Genomic DNA, 14,896 nt, shown 5'->3' on the forward strand with positions numbered 1-14,896 from the left:
GGAACGTAAAGGACTGGAAAACTATGTATAGGAGGGCTTTTTTCATTTGTAGTGATGTCTCAGCGAGTGGCCGCTGCGAGATGCGTTTAGCAAAGAACACGGATAAGGCTGAGGAGAGCTCGTACACAAGTTCGCTGCACATTTACCTAAGGGCTGCTCGCCGCAGCAGAGCCCTGCAGGTAGGTATTGTTCAGCCCCCTGGGGCAGCACCTCTGGCGGGATGGGGAGCTTTGCACGGCTCTGCTGCCGGGCTCGGGACACAAGCGAGCCGCGCTCCGTCACTCCGCATCCACCGCGGGTTTCCGCGCCCCGAGCAGCCGGACACGCGTCCCCAGGAGCCCCGGGAAGACGTACCGGGGGCAGCACGGGCTGGGCCGGGGCGGGGCGGGGCGGGGCGGGGGCGCGGCTCTGGAGGGGGAGCGGGGAGCGGGGCGGCCCCGCCTCTGCCCCTGCCCCGCCTGGACGGGACGGGCCGGCCCCGGGCAGGAGCGTGCGGCGGCGGGAGCTTTCCTTGTGCTCCTGCTCCGCCTGCTCCTCCTCCCCCGCGTCCCCCGCCCCGGCTCCCCGCGGGGCTCTGCACTGCCGGACCGCCCGGCCCAGCGCCGCGGAGGGCGGCGGACAAAGGCTGCGGGCCGGGCCGGCGTGCGGGGCCATGGAGCGGCGCGGCCGCTGAGGCGGCTCGGGGGGCGAGTCGAACCGAGCCGGGCCGAGCCGAGCCGAGCCGGGCCGGGCCGGAGGAGGTCGGCACATGGTGCGCGGCTGGTGCCCGGCGCTGCGGGCCAGGGGCCACCATGGAGAACTTCTTGGCCGAGGTGAGCGCGGGCCGGTGGGATCCTCCTCCTCCTCCTCCTCCTCCTTCTCCAACGCGGGGTCGCTTTTGTGGGGCAGGATACCGGCGGCAAAGCAGCGGGAAGCTCACCGAAAGTGTTCGTTCCCTGGAGTTTTGCAGAGTGTTCACAGGAGCGGGAGGCAGGCGGACAGGGAGGGAGCGAGGGAGGGAGGGAGCTGCGCCCCCAATTCCCGACCTCTGTGGCCGGGCGGGACTCGGAGGCGCGGAGCCGAGCGGAGCTGCCGCGGGCTGTCCGCACCCGGGCGGCGCTGGGGCTCATCGGAGCTGGGGATGGATGGATGGATGGATGGATGGATGGATGGATGGATGGATGGATGGATGGATGGAGGCTCCGGCTCTGCCCCCGGCCCCGCGGGCACCGGGAGCGCCGGCGCGGACCCTGCCCCAATTCCTGCTGCCTCTGAAACCTGCCCGGGTGGGAGCGGGGATCCCTCCTCGGGGTTCCCTGTGTGGAAGCCGGGAGCGCGCTTTGTCCGCCTTGCCCGGCACGAGAGGCTGCGGACGGTGGAGTTTGGGTGGCAGGGATGCCGCTGGGCACCCTTTTTAGAGGTCTGTGTATTGAGGGTGTGCTGTTAGATACAGGCGAAATCTTCTGTACAAAATGCGAAGGAGGGAGCTGAAGTTCTGCAAGTCGTTTGAGCTTTACCGTGGTCTTGTGGATCTTGACAACTTCAGTGTGTCGAGTGAGGAAACCAAATCAAAGATGCGTTGCTGCTGACTCAGGATATTTGATAAAATTCAGAACCTGGGTCCTCTTGTGGTCCAAGCTAGCTGAATTCTGCAAACAATATTTTACTGGATCAGTTTATCCCGCCTGGTGTCGACACAGCCTTGTGAACCTGAAGTGTGCAGGATCGATGACTTCTCTGTGTGTGTGTTGTGCCTGTAGTTTTCTGGCAAAGTCCGTGACTGGGTTGTGACTTCTGTTGCCTGCCTGCACACTTGCTTTAATTGCACCTCTTGCCGAAGCACTGCACTGTCAGGGTTGTAAATACAGGCCAAGCATCTGTTTCACAGGGCTGTGATTAATCTGCAAAACTGTCCTTTGCCCTCGTGAAACAACGTCCCTCGTGTTCTTGGTGCTGCTGTTGATGCTTCCACAAGAAGAATAGGTGATCTGTTTACCGAAATAGTAATTAGTCAAATAAAAGAAGGTCATATGCTTTATTGCTTGTTGCCTTTTCATTTGTCAGACAACAAAAGTTCTGTCAAGTGCAATAAGAAGGAAGAAGTGCAGGATTAACTTTGATGAAGTCTGAGTTAAGTAGTAATACTGCTTTTTTTTTTTTTTTTTCCTTTAGAGGATGTAGCCCTCACCTTTCAAAAGCTTGTAAGCCATGAGCAATGTGGTAGTATTAACCCAGCCTTGCAAAATTAGTCTGAAGAGTCATTCGCCCCAACACAAAGTACTGCAGTGTGCCCTACATAAAGGTGAAGAAGAGTTTTCATGGTTTTGACTCTTCTATTAGGCAAAATTACTTGCTTCAGGGAAAATACAAGTAAATTTTGCCAGTCTGTGTTAGCATTTCAGCATATATTTATGTTAATTTGTGGTTGCCTCATGCGGACTTTGATCTTTCTTAAGAACTTTGACTCTCTTTCAACATGTTGATATTACTTTAAAAGATCAGTAAATATAGCACCTTGACTTTAATCTGCATCCAAAGTCCCACCCACAAGTATAAACATTTTCCTTCCCTCACTTTGGAGCAGAGCATATGTAAATGGAAAATAGGGAGCATGAGGCACAATAGCAGAAATGCACTGAGTCTGACCCAGCTACCACAGAAGAATGTCTGTTGAAGGCACTGGATTGAGCCACTAGGTAATTTAATTTGTGCGAGGCAGACATCCTGCAGCTGCTCTTTACAAAAATATTTGCTGACTTATCTAAGGGAATTACTGTTCTCGTTAAAATAAGTTATAGTGTGAGGAAGAAGGAGGAAGCTGGATGAAAGGCACAGGTGAAAAGCCCAGTGTGCTCTGCTCTTCCCTGTCAGTGATGTAAGCCTGCTGGTATGATTATATTTTGGGAGAAAAGCTGATAGTGGCAAGGGTAAATACTGCCACTTCAGAGGGGTCATTCCTCAGCATTACCAAGAAGTTCCTGTTCATCACACTGGAGGCAGAAGTGCCCTCAGTCTGGCTGTTGCCTAAAATAGTGTACAACTTCAAGCTGTTAAATAGGAGAAAACCCAAACTTCTGCAATATTATTTCTCCCATATTTTTCCATGGATAAATGCAAAATATAACATGCCTCAAGTGATGCTTACTGGAACAAAATGAGGCAACTGAATGAGACACCTCTGGAGACCAGGAGGTACATCAGATGGGAGGTACTCCTGTTGGGACTTGCTGCCTTAAGTGAGGTGTGGGATAATGCCAGGCTCCTGCCAATCATCTGGCTCTGCCATATGTGACTTAGCAGCTCTTTGACTTCTCCATCTTGCTGCCCAGTTTCCTTTCTTTACTATTTCTTAGTATTCTTAGCTTTTGTTGTTAAAGGACAACAAGTGGTTGTACTTGTCTCCTGGGAAGCCTTGATTTCCATCCCTGTCCCAATTTTCTAGCAGAACCAATTTAAAAAAAAACCCCTTGGCTCTGAGTGAAGAATTAGGCTAGAAAAGTTTGTCCTGTAACTTACTCCCCAACATGCTTTAATTGCTGCAAGGTATTAATGTAATTACAAAGTTGCATTCTAAATACAGAGGAATAGTGTTTTCTGAGACTTTTTTAAAGGCTGTTGATTGGTCTATGCTACCTTATAGTCTTTGCAGGAAAGTTGGAGGTAGAATTTTAATTTTTTTGGTTTGTTTTCGTAGTCATATTTGCTTATATAAAATATTAAAACCTGTAGAAATCCTGTATGGGTATGTGCAATACAGGCATTTGGCTGGGTTGCTTAAAACAGCCTGAAAAAATTGTTCCCATATGTTTTACCAACAGCCAGAGTGCTCTCAAGGGAACAGACTCCTGTGGTAGCTGAGGTCAGACTTTTTTCCAGTGAGAATGCATCCCTGCTAAAAGGAGATGTATGCCATGAGGGAAGGAAGAAAGTAATTTCCAGATGAGGCAGAAGACAAGGAGAGGGGAGCTCAAACTGCGCCTTCAGCATCTAAAGTTCCCAAGCAGGGCTTATCAGGGCAGCAGGTGAAGAGGATGCAGAAGTCAGGTTTATCTTCTTCCTTTTACATGGGAGTCACTTGACCAATATGTACGGGATGTTGCACTGAACCTGCTGTCCTTGTCACAGAAGAAGTGTGGTATTTGCTCATCTAGCAGAGATCAGAAAGGGCTTGAGGCTGGGAGAAACTTCTGTAGGTCATCTTGTCCAAACCTGCCCTCCAAGCTGGTGCTCGGCTCCTGGGGAATTAACTTGCAGCACGGTGTGCATAGCAGTGGCTGCAGGGATTTAGCTGGTGCCAACCTGAAAGGATTCCTCCCACCCTTGCAACTATGGAAACTGAGGAGAAGGGAGGAGAACAACTGTGAGTCCTACCTTCTGTGCAGCATGTCTGGGTAAATGATGTTGGAGGAGATCACTATAAAAGCATCACCACCACAGAGGTCCTCCAACACCGCACAGGAGTTTATTTGAACTGCAGGGTACCCTCCCCTGTGTCCTTTGAGGCACAGCAGATACTCTGTGTCTACCATGCTTTTATTTGTAGCATTACCACTGGTACCCGGAGTTCAAAATGGTTTCCTTCATTTCTGTTGTCCACAGTTGCACATGTCTGTGTACCCTGTTTTAAGGAGAGGGCTCCCAGCATGTGTTCTGAGGGAGCAAGTGTTGAACCTCCGTCTGTGGGAAGGATGTGGGACAAAAAATGAGCTTCAGGAAGCTGTTGGAGGAGGTATCTGTTTGAACATGGAAACTCTTAATTCAGTTCCGCAGTTTGCAGCAAACTTTTCCTTGGCGCTCCCTTGTTGCAACGTTTGGCAGATCACACCCTCACAGCACTGAGTCCTTTGAGGGGTTCATCATCTCCTGCAGGCAGGTGGCCTTGGCGCCACCAAGGTTATGCACCTAAAGAGAAAACCTGTGATGCAAATAAATACTTGCATTGATATACATGGATTCTTGGCTGTGCTGTGCAGCACAGTGTATGCATTTGGGATGACCTATGAAGTCTCCCCAGTTTTCATTTACAAGTGTTTTGATGATAACATAAGCATGGATCTGATGTTCCAGTTGGTGTTGGTGTAAGCTGTGTAGCTTACACCAGCAAAGTTGTCCTTTAGACTGGTGGGGCAAAATCATCATCCCATGAGTGATAGCATTAAAAGTGTTTCTGGAGACCTGAGTGCCAAAGCCATGCCCAGCAGAAACAGTGGCTCTTTTGGCTGTTGACATTGGCTGCATTCTCTGAAGTTTCTGAGCTGTGACTTCTCATATTTAGGTTTTTTTGAAAGCTGATGGTTGTTTTGTCTACAGTTATTTTTAGGTTAATTATAGAGCACTGTGATTTGGATAGAAGGTTTTTCAATGGGGCTTAGCACTACCTTATCAAGTCAGAAAGATAAAGTTTTTTTCGGGTTTATTTCTCCAAGCTGGAAATCACATTCAGCTCATCAGTATCATGTAATGGTTACTGCCCACCACAGATAATTCACATGTGCCTTTCATAAGACAGATTTGTGCAACTGAAACATTGTCGTCGCTGGGCTGGAGCCTAGCAACCCTCCTGGCACTGCACATATTGTAAAATGACACAAGAATTCTCTTAAAGCTGCAAAATACATAAGTTCTGAAGTTGGCAATAGAGGCTTTAAATTCTGCAGGGTCTGCCTGTGGTTTTTTTGGTATGTTCAGTCAGTCTCCAACCAAAGAAAAGTTGTGAAACCTACTATTACAGAAGACTTGGCTGCTTCTGAGTCTGGAGCTTTTTTTACGTTCTGGTGACACCTCACTGAAATGTTAACCTTTTTTTTTTTTGTATTTTCCCTAATTGAAGGTTTGTGTTAGCACGTTGTGTGTAAGCTATTTTGCTCTAACAAGATGCTATTCTTTATACATGCTTTCATTTGGCTACTACTGTGTATGGGTGATATCAACGGTTGCGAACCTCTTAAGTTTTTTGGTTTTTTTTTGTTTCAGAGCTGTCACACAGCCTGCTGGCTGCTAAAAGAGAATAGTAAAAAGCATGGCTAGTCCCAAGTTATTTTTGAGGCCAAGTGGCACAGGCTTTTATCAGAAACTTTCCACATTTTTTCCCCTGATTCTGTGACGGCAGGAGAGGACCACTTTAGGAGAGAGACGGAAGCAAAAAGGAGGGGTAGCTTGAGCTTTCAGTCTCGTGTGATGAGTTTAGTGCACTTGTCCAATGAGTAACCTGAGAAACCTTGCAACCTTTTAGTGCTCTTGTTGCCCCAGTGTGCCTCAACAGACAGAGGGAAAAATCTGGGTCCCCTTATCAGTAATTATGCATGGTTGTACCACAGTGGGCTTCTACTCTGGTGATTTCAGCTGAGTCTTTGTTTTCAGCATGGTAAGACCAATAAAGTCTCATGAATCTGTTTTTTGACTTTAGAAAATAGCTGAAGAAAAACTGGTAGGTCCCTGGCTCTGTGTGCTGGAGCATATGTGTGACTATCTGTAGACAGTGTCACTGTGCTAACCAACCCCTAGCGAGTGAATAATGTACCTCTTTTTTATCTTTCAGTATGGATTGCTAATATTGGTGGTACTTTCAAAAAAAATTCTAGCTAGACAGATACCTTTTTGTGTCTCTTGGATGGATGCAGACCCAGTGGAAGGTGCAGCAGTCTCCAGCCAAGAGCAGAAGCAGCAGCTCCACCCTTGGAGCATCCGGTGTGTTGACTGCAGTGCAGTGGCAGCTCTGAAGGGAAGCGTGTCCTCTGGGTAGTTTGATCTCACCAACCTTTTTGGCTTCAGGGCCAGTATTTTTCCTTAGTGAATCACCGTCTCCAGATGTGGTCAGTGGCAGGAACATAGTTTTGGGTGGAGTAGGGGTAGAAGAGCAGGAGGTAGAAGTCACTCTGAATTAAGACTTTTGCTGAAGGGGCAAAAAAAAAAAAAAAAAAAAAAAAAAAAAAAAAAAAAAAAAATTATAAGCCTTAAGTCACTAATTGTGACAACTTTACAAGTTTTGGGATGTGACCTCAAAATCTGCTAGATTGATTATGATTTCAGGCTTTTATCAGAGGGTCATGACTCAGACATTCTTGTTTCTCATGGTTTTTCCTGGTATTTATCATTATGTGACATTTTAAACCATTAGTGAGATATAAATGAGGATGATTTGGTGTTGGGACCATAGCTAATGGTAAATTACTGGGTTTAGGTATTATTGGTTCAAGTTTTGAATGGTGGCTTTTTTTTTTCTTTTTCCCTCTAATTATTTAGGATTTTTTAAGATGTCCTATGTCTGAAATATGAGCATTATCTATTGGCCATGTTTTCTGTAATGCAACTTTGTTCTGGACAGCCCTCTGATGAAGAAAGGTTAAGTGGATTATCCTTTTCTTAAGAAGTCTGTTAAGTAGCTCAAACACTCCATTCCTATAAAAGCAGAACTTTTCAAAGTTTGGATTCGTAATGGGAACTGATATTGACTATGCTCCAGATCTGCTTTATGAAATTAACTATATCCATGCTGAAGAAGAAACTACAGCTTTGCTATGTGGAAAATATGAGCATTATATTGGGGAAATATACTGGGAAATATTCATTAGGAGAGAAGAAATGAGTAAAGATTGCTTGCATTTCTAAATGCTCCTGTAAGAAGAAGGGGGATGTTGGGGGAGAGTATACTGTCCACTTCTAGACTCATTTCTGCAGAGCTGGTGATTAATATTGTCATCTCAGGTAGGTTCAAATATCATTTATGCTTGTTCCTGATATCCTGAGCCAGGACAGCCAATGTAGGGATGTCTGGCAGCTTTTCTGGAAGATCTTGTTCTGTGAGCATTGTGACTGGATGGACACTTTCGCATTGCAGACCAGTGACTGACTGAGGAAGGCTGCTGAGTTGATTCAGCTGTAAAGGCGTCATAGCTGTGTTTGTTTTACTCATAAATGTAAATACTTGCTCTCTATTTAGCTGCTGTTTTCCTTTGGACCAAGTGACCTTTTTTCAGTCCAGCCTCTGAAAGCCTTCTTATTTGGTATAAAGTTTAGGGTGTTGAGTTTTTTTTTTTTTCATTGAAATTGCAACCATGAGTGATGTTGGAGTAACTTAATAATATATGGGGTTTTTTTTGTTGAATAGGTTACTAGGAACAGACACAATTTTGGTTCACATTGAAAGCGTGGCAGAAATTGGGGTGTGTTCCGTTTTGCTGGCCAAAGTTAACATTTCTATTTTCTGTAGGCTCTTCTGTAGAGGGGTTTAACATGAAATTTCTGTATGAGGTCTTGTAGTTTCTCCTAGTGTGCAATTGTGCTTAGGTATTTTTTCACTAAAGGGTAGCCACAGTCAGTAACTGGAAAAAAAAACAAGGCACAGTTCAGCCCTTCTAAGGCTTTGAGGAAAACTCTGCAGTTTACCCTGATGTATGGAAGGAAGTCTTCAAAAGTGAAAGGAACTGGTCACTTGTATGGTTTGCTAAACTTGCATTGAAAATTCAGATGCAATACACCTTAAGCAGATTTGTTATGTGTTTCAGTGACCCTATCCCCTGTGGGTAAATGTAAGCATATTGGAGCAGAGCCTAAATATGGGAGTCAATGTATTACCTTTTACTCCTTCTAGCATTAATGGCATACTGCAGGAAAACTTTCTAGAGGATAGACTTTACTCCTGTACAATCCAGTGTCCTGCCAGACTTTTGAGTTTTTTAGGCTTCCTGTATTTGTATGTTAATCCATTATAGCAGATCCATGCATTGTATACATTATTAATCATTGTATGTATTAATTGTTTCAGTGGGGCATGTTGCCTGGTTTGTGGTATCAGACCTTTTTTTTGTGAGTATGTTGTCTTCATCTTGCAGCAAGCCTTGCTAGGCTTTCGACTTAATATTAACCTAAGGTTCAATAAATCAATGTTCTTTTAAATCCTTCTCTTAGATGGATTAAATGTTTCTATGACATTTTCAGTGGGTTTGGTTCTGGTTTGTTCCAAATGAGGGAAGGAGGAAGAAAGAGAAGGTAGCTCAGCAGCAGATTTCAGGGGCCAAGCTGTTCCTTCACACAGGATCCTGGCTGGTGTCACGCACAGGGTGAAGGGCTCTGTTGGAGGACTCAGGAAATAAAAGATTTACTGCCCTTTGATGTATTAGTATTGCCTTTTCCTATATATTCTTGGGAAACTATTCATAATCCTTTATTACAGGTCAGTGGTACAAGAGTGTGTTAATAAAAGTCTCTTTTGTTTTGGAGAATGCCCTTAAGGGCATTGCTGTAAGGACGCCTTAGCAGAGGGAAATGTTTGGTTGTTGCTTTTCCCCCTGGGGGGCAAAACTATATTCCCACTCTGAGTAGGTTTACCCGAGGGCATTTTGTCATGGCACATCTGGCTCTATACTGGGGTTGTCATTAAAATATTGAGGGTCTTCTGCATTGTGATCCCTGTTCTTAACCTCTTGGCATGGTAATGCTGACAGAATGACACCCTGCCGCCCAAGTCTGCTATCATGGTTTCAAAGTCGGGATTGATTGTGGTGCCTGTAGGACAACCTCAGGTAGAGACCTGAGGCTCATGGGTTCCTGAATACCAGCTGTCAGCTGGAATTACAAAGCAGAATATTACTGAAAGTTGTCATCAGAGTTAACACCCCAAATCCCTTGGCCCTCTCTCTCTTTCAGAAGGCTTTAGAAAACTCCTTTTGATGAACTTCCCAGCATCTGGAGAAAACATTTCTGTAGTTCTTGAAATGATTGTGAACTGTGAAAGCAGTGCTACTGGCAAAGCCTTGTGTGGTTTTGGTGTTGTGTGCTGCCTGTGGATCTTGCTGAGAGAAGTGCAGGATATCTCTGAAAGGTTCTCACGCCTTCTCTTTTGCATTCAGCCAAACTGGCCCTGGCTTTGGGGACAGGAGATAAGAAGAGTTTATTCCTTGTTTTTAAAAAGGTATTGGTGTTTATAGCATTATCGGAAATGGATTATTTGTTCTTATTTTAGTTGCTGTTGTTTAGAGTGACATTAAAATGTTTTCTCAGATTAAGTTAAATATATTCGTTAAGAGAATGGGATTGTTTTTCTTATGAAGTTGTTTATCTTGAGGAGAAGTCAAATCCTTTTGTTTAATGTACTCATCTGATTACAGAGCCAGTGGACATCATTTCTACTTGACCATTTTAGTGGATCAAACCCAGATTTGTGTCTTGGTTAGGTTATATTTTTATTTGCTTCAGAAAGGAGCCAAGCTGGCGGAACACAAGTCACGTCAGGAGTCACACTGGAGTTCACGTCAGGACAAGGAGTAGATGCTCCTTCTATAGGTTAGACTTCTTGCTTTGTTGGCCGTCTTCTTGGCTCTCTTCCCCTTATTAAATATAGACTGGGTTTGTGATTAGGGTTTATCCCCTCATTACAGCTTTCTGGTGATGGGTACGATGAATAGGTTTGTTTGGTGTGTCCAATCAATTAGTATATTCCCCAGAAGAAAATAGAGCAGCATTTACAGCAGGGCTTTGAAGGGTGGCATTTCCTGCTGCCTTTCAGACCGTGTAGCAGGAGTGTCCCATGAAGTGAGCTCTTTGTTCTTGAAACTCCAGTCGGATTCTGCCATGTGATACTTGATAAGCTATTTCAAGGAATAAACATATGCAGCAAATCTATGCTAGAAATGTAATTTGTGCAGCAGCCCCTTTTTTCCCTTCTTGCAATAACATTTCTAATAATTTGCACACCAAATTTGAGACGTTTTTACAGATGATAGATGAGGTTTTGGCGTTTTCACAAGCACTTAAGGCAGAAATCTGATTCTCTGCTTTGTGTTAGTTTGAAGAGTCTCTACTCCCAATTTCTGTTCCTTCACACCATTTCTGCCATCATTTTGCCTTGGTGATCCAGTACCCTAAATGACTAGGACTCTGGTGCAGTAGTTAATACCCCAGATTTCTTTTGTACAGAAGACCATGAATAAACTTAATTGCAATGTGATGAAGTAGTTGTATTAAACTTTTACTGTATAGTTACACCTTTGTCGGTAGGATGCCTTTGTACCATGCAGTTAAGGTGCAGATGCCATCAGTAGCTGGAGGAGGACAGAAAGCAGAATGGAAATCTGTGCTGTTTCTTACGAGCATCCAGTGATCCTTTGCTGGTGGCTTGTTCTTAGCAGTCCTTACTGAGTGAAAAAGGAAAACACTGAGTCATGTAATCCTTTTCCTTCAGACTGGGATTCAGCAGTTACTATGTTCCAGGTGCTTCTGGACTCAGGCAAATAAAGACTGTAATTCTGAATTTTGATTTCTTGAACTTGTGTCCCACTTACAGAAACACTTCTTTATATTGCTTGGAAGCATTTGATTTGAAAAGTGCACAGTCGCTTTATGCAGTCAGAGAGACGACAAAAGCTTTGCTGTTTTCCTGGGACTTTTTTTTTCTTTTCCTGCTGGAAGGCATCAGAGGTTTTGGTAGGCAATATGAGCTGTGACTGTCCAAGAGCACAGGGATATGCCTCCCACACTCTGCATGTAGATGTTAGGCAAGAAGAGCGGCTGCACATAAATTAGTGGCTAAATTGAAGGGACGAGAAAGGCTTAAGGCAGCAAAGGACCAGACACCTGCAGCAACAGATCATGGGTCACACTGCTGCTGGGATGGCCCCAGGGACTCCTGGGGACGTGAGGGAGAGAAGCTAGCATCAGGGTCTGAGCAGATGCAGATGCTTTAGCAGGATGGCTCCTCAACCTTAAAATGCATGCATTAATGGTTTGGGTTTTTTTGCTTTGTAGTTCCCTTCAAATTTCTAGAATAATCTTCTATTGCTGTCCTCTAACCAGCTGGAGTTTTCCTAGCTGTAGGTTTTGAGTGTGTATTTGCTGGTTGGGTCATTGGTATTATAGAATCATTGAATATCCTAAGTTGGAAGACCAGGCCCTCAAGAATCATTGAAACCCAACTCCTGGCCCTGCACAAGACACCCCAAGAATCACACCATGTGTCTGAAAGCATTGTCCAAATGCTGCTTGATCTGTGTCAGGCTTGATGCTGTGACCACTTCCCTGGGGAGCCTGTTCCAGTGCCCAATAAACCTCTGGGTGAAGAAACTTCTTCCTGATATCTGACCTAGACCTCCCGTTACCCAGTTCCATGTCATTCCCTTGGGTCCTGTCAATGGGCACTAGAGAGAAGAGTCTGCCTCTCTGCTTTCCCTCAGAAGGACATTGTAGACAGTGATGAGGTCTCCCCTTACTCTCCTCTTCTCCAGGCTGAACAGACCAAGTAACCTCAGCTGCTGCTCGTACAGCTTCCTCTCCAGATTCTTCACCATCTTTGTGGCCCTCCTTTGGATGCTCCTTAGTGGCTTTATACCTTTCTTATATCATGGCACTCAAAACTGCGCACAGGACTCAAGATTGAGGCCACCCAGTGCAGAGCAGAGCAGGACAATCCCCTCCCTTGCCTGGCTGGCCAGGCTGTGCCTGATGTACCCCAGGACAGGGTTGGCCCTCCTGGCTGCCAGGGCACTGCAGGCTCTTACCCAGCTTTCCATCAACCAGGGCCCCCAGGTCCCTTTCCACAGTGCTGCTCTCCAGTCTCTCGTTCCCCAGTGTGCACATACATTCTGGGCTGCCCCATCCAAGGCACAGAATCCAGCACTTTCCCTTGTTGAACATGATATGCTTGGTCATTGTCCAGCTCGCTGATTTGTCAAGGTCTCTCTGCAGGACCTGTCTTCCTGTGAGGGAGTCAACAGCTCCTTCCATTATAAATGCCAACATTTTGGAAAGCCTTGCATTTTATAGTAGTCTTTTTAAATATATTTTTTTTTTTTTTTTAAAGTGGTATTGAGCAATGATGTGCTTCTAGATAGTAGAAGCATTGGTATAGGCATATTGGAGAAATCTGTGGTTTTTTTCTCAAGAAAGCTGCTGCAACATATGTTAAAAAAATAGGACTTTGGCACTTGTTAGTAGTGCTTCATGGGTGGCAAAAATTATTGTAATAAAATTTTCCCTTTGTGGGGAACTGAAGCTCCTACTTTTTGTTACTATGTGTTCATCTTTTCCACTCATTTTGTTCCAGATACTCTACCAGAGGAGCTTATAGTCAGCAAGTGGCTCTTTCTCTCCAGAAGTCCAGTTGTGGTTTTACCACTACTTTTTCAGAAAAGAATTGGATTTTTATCAGATCTTTGTAGCTGTTAGAAAAAGGAAAAATTTCAAGAGTTCTCTGTCACTTGGCAAATGCTTTGCTGCTGAGGCTGCTGGAGGTAGTCTGTACCTGAGACCATTGGGATCTTTGCTCTTTACATCTTTGCTTGTGGAAGGGTCTGAGACCACTGGGAAGTAAGGATGCTCCTTGTGTGTGCTTTGAAAAAGAAAAGGTTGTTCAGTAAGCTGAAAGGTATGACTCTCTAAGGTGCTGGTTCCTTTGTGGGTGTGTGTATTTATTTAGCTTGCTGATATTTTATTGTACTCTAGCCACAATGCTGTGCTGTTCCTTCCTTTCTAATGGAAAGGAAAGGCGTGGGGGAAGAGAATACCTTGCATTGTTTGCTGATGTAGATCTAAACAGGATGTTTGTGCCTTGTGTTAACCTGTTGTTTCTTACTAATACTGTGTTCCCTACTATTCTTGTATATTGCATGTATGTTTTTACATTTCTTCAAATTAGGCAAATTATTTGGCACAGCTGCTGTGACTGCACAGGAGGAAATATATGGCAAGGAATTGCTTCAAGGTTCTTAAGAAGCAAAAAAATTTGGTTGGTTTGTGTATATTCTTCCTCTTTCTGACCTTTGTAGTTGGAATTAACTGAAGCAGTAAAAAAAAAAAAAAATGCTGTTTGTTTGTTTATTTTTCCCAGTGACCTGGGAAGCTTGTTCACAGCTCAAAAGCCACATTGAGCAAGAATAACAAAAATATCTGAATTGCTGAAAGCTTAAATTCCCTGATGGAAAGGTGGTTTGTTGAGGAGAAAAAGTAAGGTCAGAAGTAGTAGCCATTAGTGGCTATAAATAAAGTTACTCATTTAGGCCCTCAGACGGATAAAAGAGAGAAGTTGTTCCAGTTTTTCATCTTTACCATGTGGTAAAAAGTAAGGTATGTCATGCCCTGCTGTTTTTTAGATGGCTTTAAAAATAGCTTCACTTGTGATGTTTTCTGCTGAAAGGAAGGTTTTCAAGCATACTTGGGTAAGTGACGAAAGCTGTTTGGCCCCAGTGTGAAATAAATACACAAGTTTATGAATCATTTCACTTCTAGTAAGTTGTGTTCTCTGCAGGAGAGTGTCCATTCTGTCAGTACATTTACAGTTCTGATAAAACTCTGAATTTTGTTTTTAACCCAAATCTGTGGTCATGTGAGCAGTATGGAAATGGTGTAGGGAGTAGATAATGTGTACCCATGGGTCAGTTGGCCTTGTCTTTTGAAAAATAAAACATAGTGTGCAACCTCATGAAGAAGCAGACTGATTTTCTTCCTTGGGGGCAACAGCCATGGAAGTGAGGAGGATGCAACAAACCAGCCTGAAGTAGCAATGCATTGAGACTGCCCTGGGGACCCTGGCACAGTCTTCAAGACTCCAGGGGCTCCCTGCGGAGTTTGGGAACCACTTTAGACAGATGGCTGGTTTTCCTAGGCTCCAGGTGTTGGGATTAACCTTATTCAGAAGGGCACCAAGTACAGTCTGGGTCTTTCTGTGTCTTTATTGCACTGTGTACAGTCCTGAACCCACAAATTACACTTTTAGTTTAAAAGTCTTTGTTTAAGAAGCAACTCCCTTCTATGCTTAGCTGTGTTTTGGCCCAATTAAGTGAAGGATTTTCAGGCTTGCCTGAATAGCTGAGTAATAATTAACCTCTCTTTGACTTAGTGGTGCAGAACTAGAACGTTCATCTTCAGAGCTGGATTTCTCCTGCCTTGGTGTTGGCTGACTGAGCAGTGACACGTGTCATGTCCTCTT

At 44.7% G+C, this 14,896-nt stretch overlaps 1 protein-coding gene across 1 annotated transcript in view; it reads left to right on the forward strand.

Moving 5' to 3' along the window:
• The first annotated feature begins 733 nt into the window (after nucleotides 1-733).
• The window catches only part of MYO10 (myosin X), a 163,271-nt gene continuing 149,108 nt past the window's right edge, over nucleotides 734-14,896 (forward strand). Inside the window, 2 exon segments of the mRNA XM_083866016.1 lie at nucleotides 734-787; nucleotides 789-812. Of these exon segments, the coding sequence (XP_083722142.1) occupies nucleotides 749-787; nucleotides 789-812 (63 nt within the window). The 5' untranslated portion in view covers nucleotides 734-748.

This window comes from Zosterops lateralis, assembly GCF_965231275.1.
Source record: "Zosterops lateralis genome assembly, chromosome: 1".
Taxonomy (NCBI): domain Eukaryota; kingdom Metazoa; phylum Chordata; class Aves; order Passeriformes; family Zosteropidae; genus Zosterops; species Zosterops lateralis.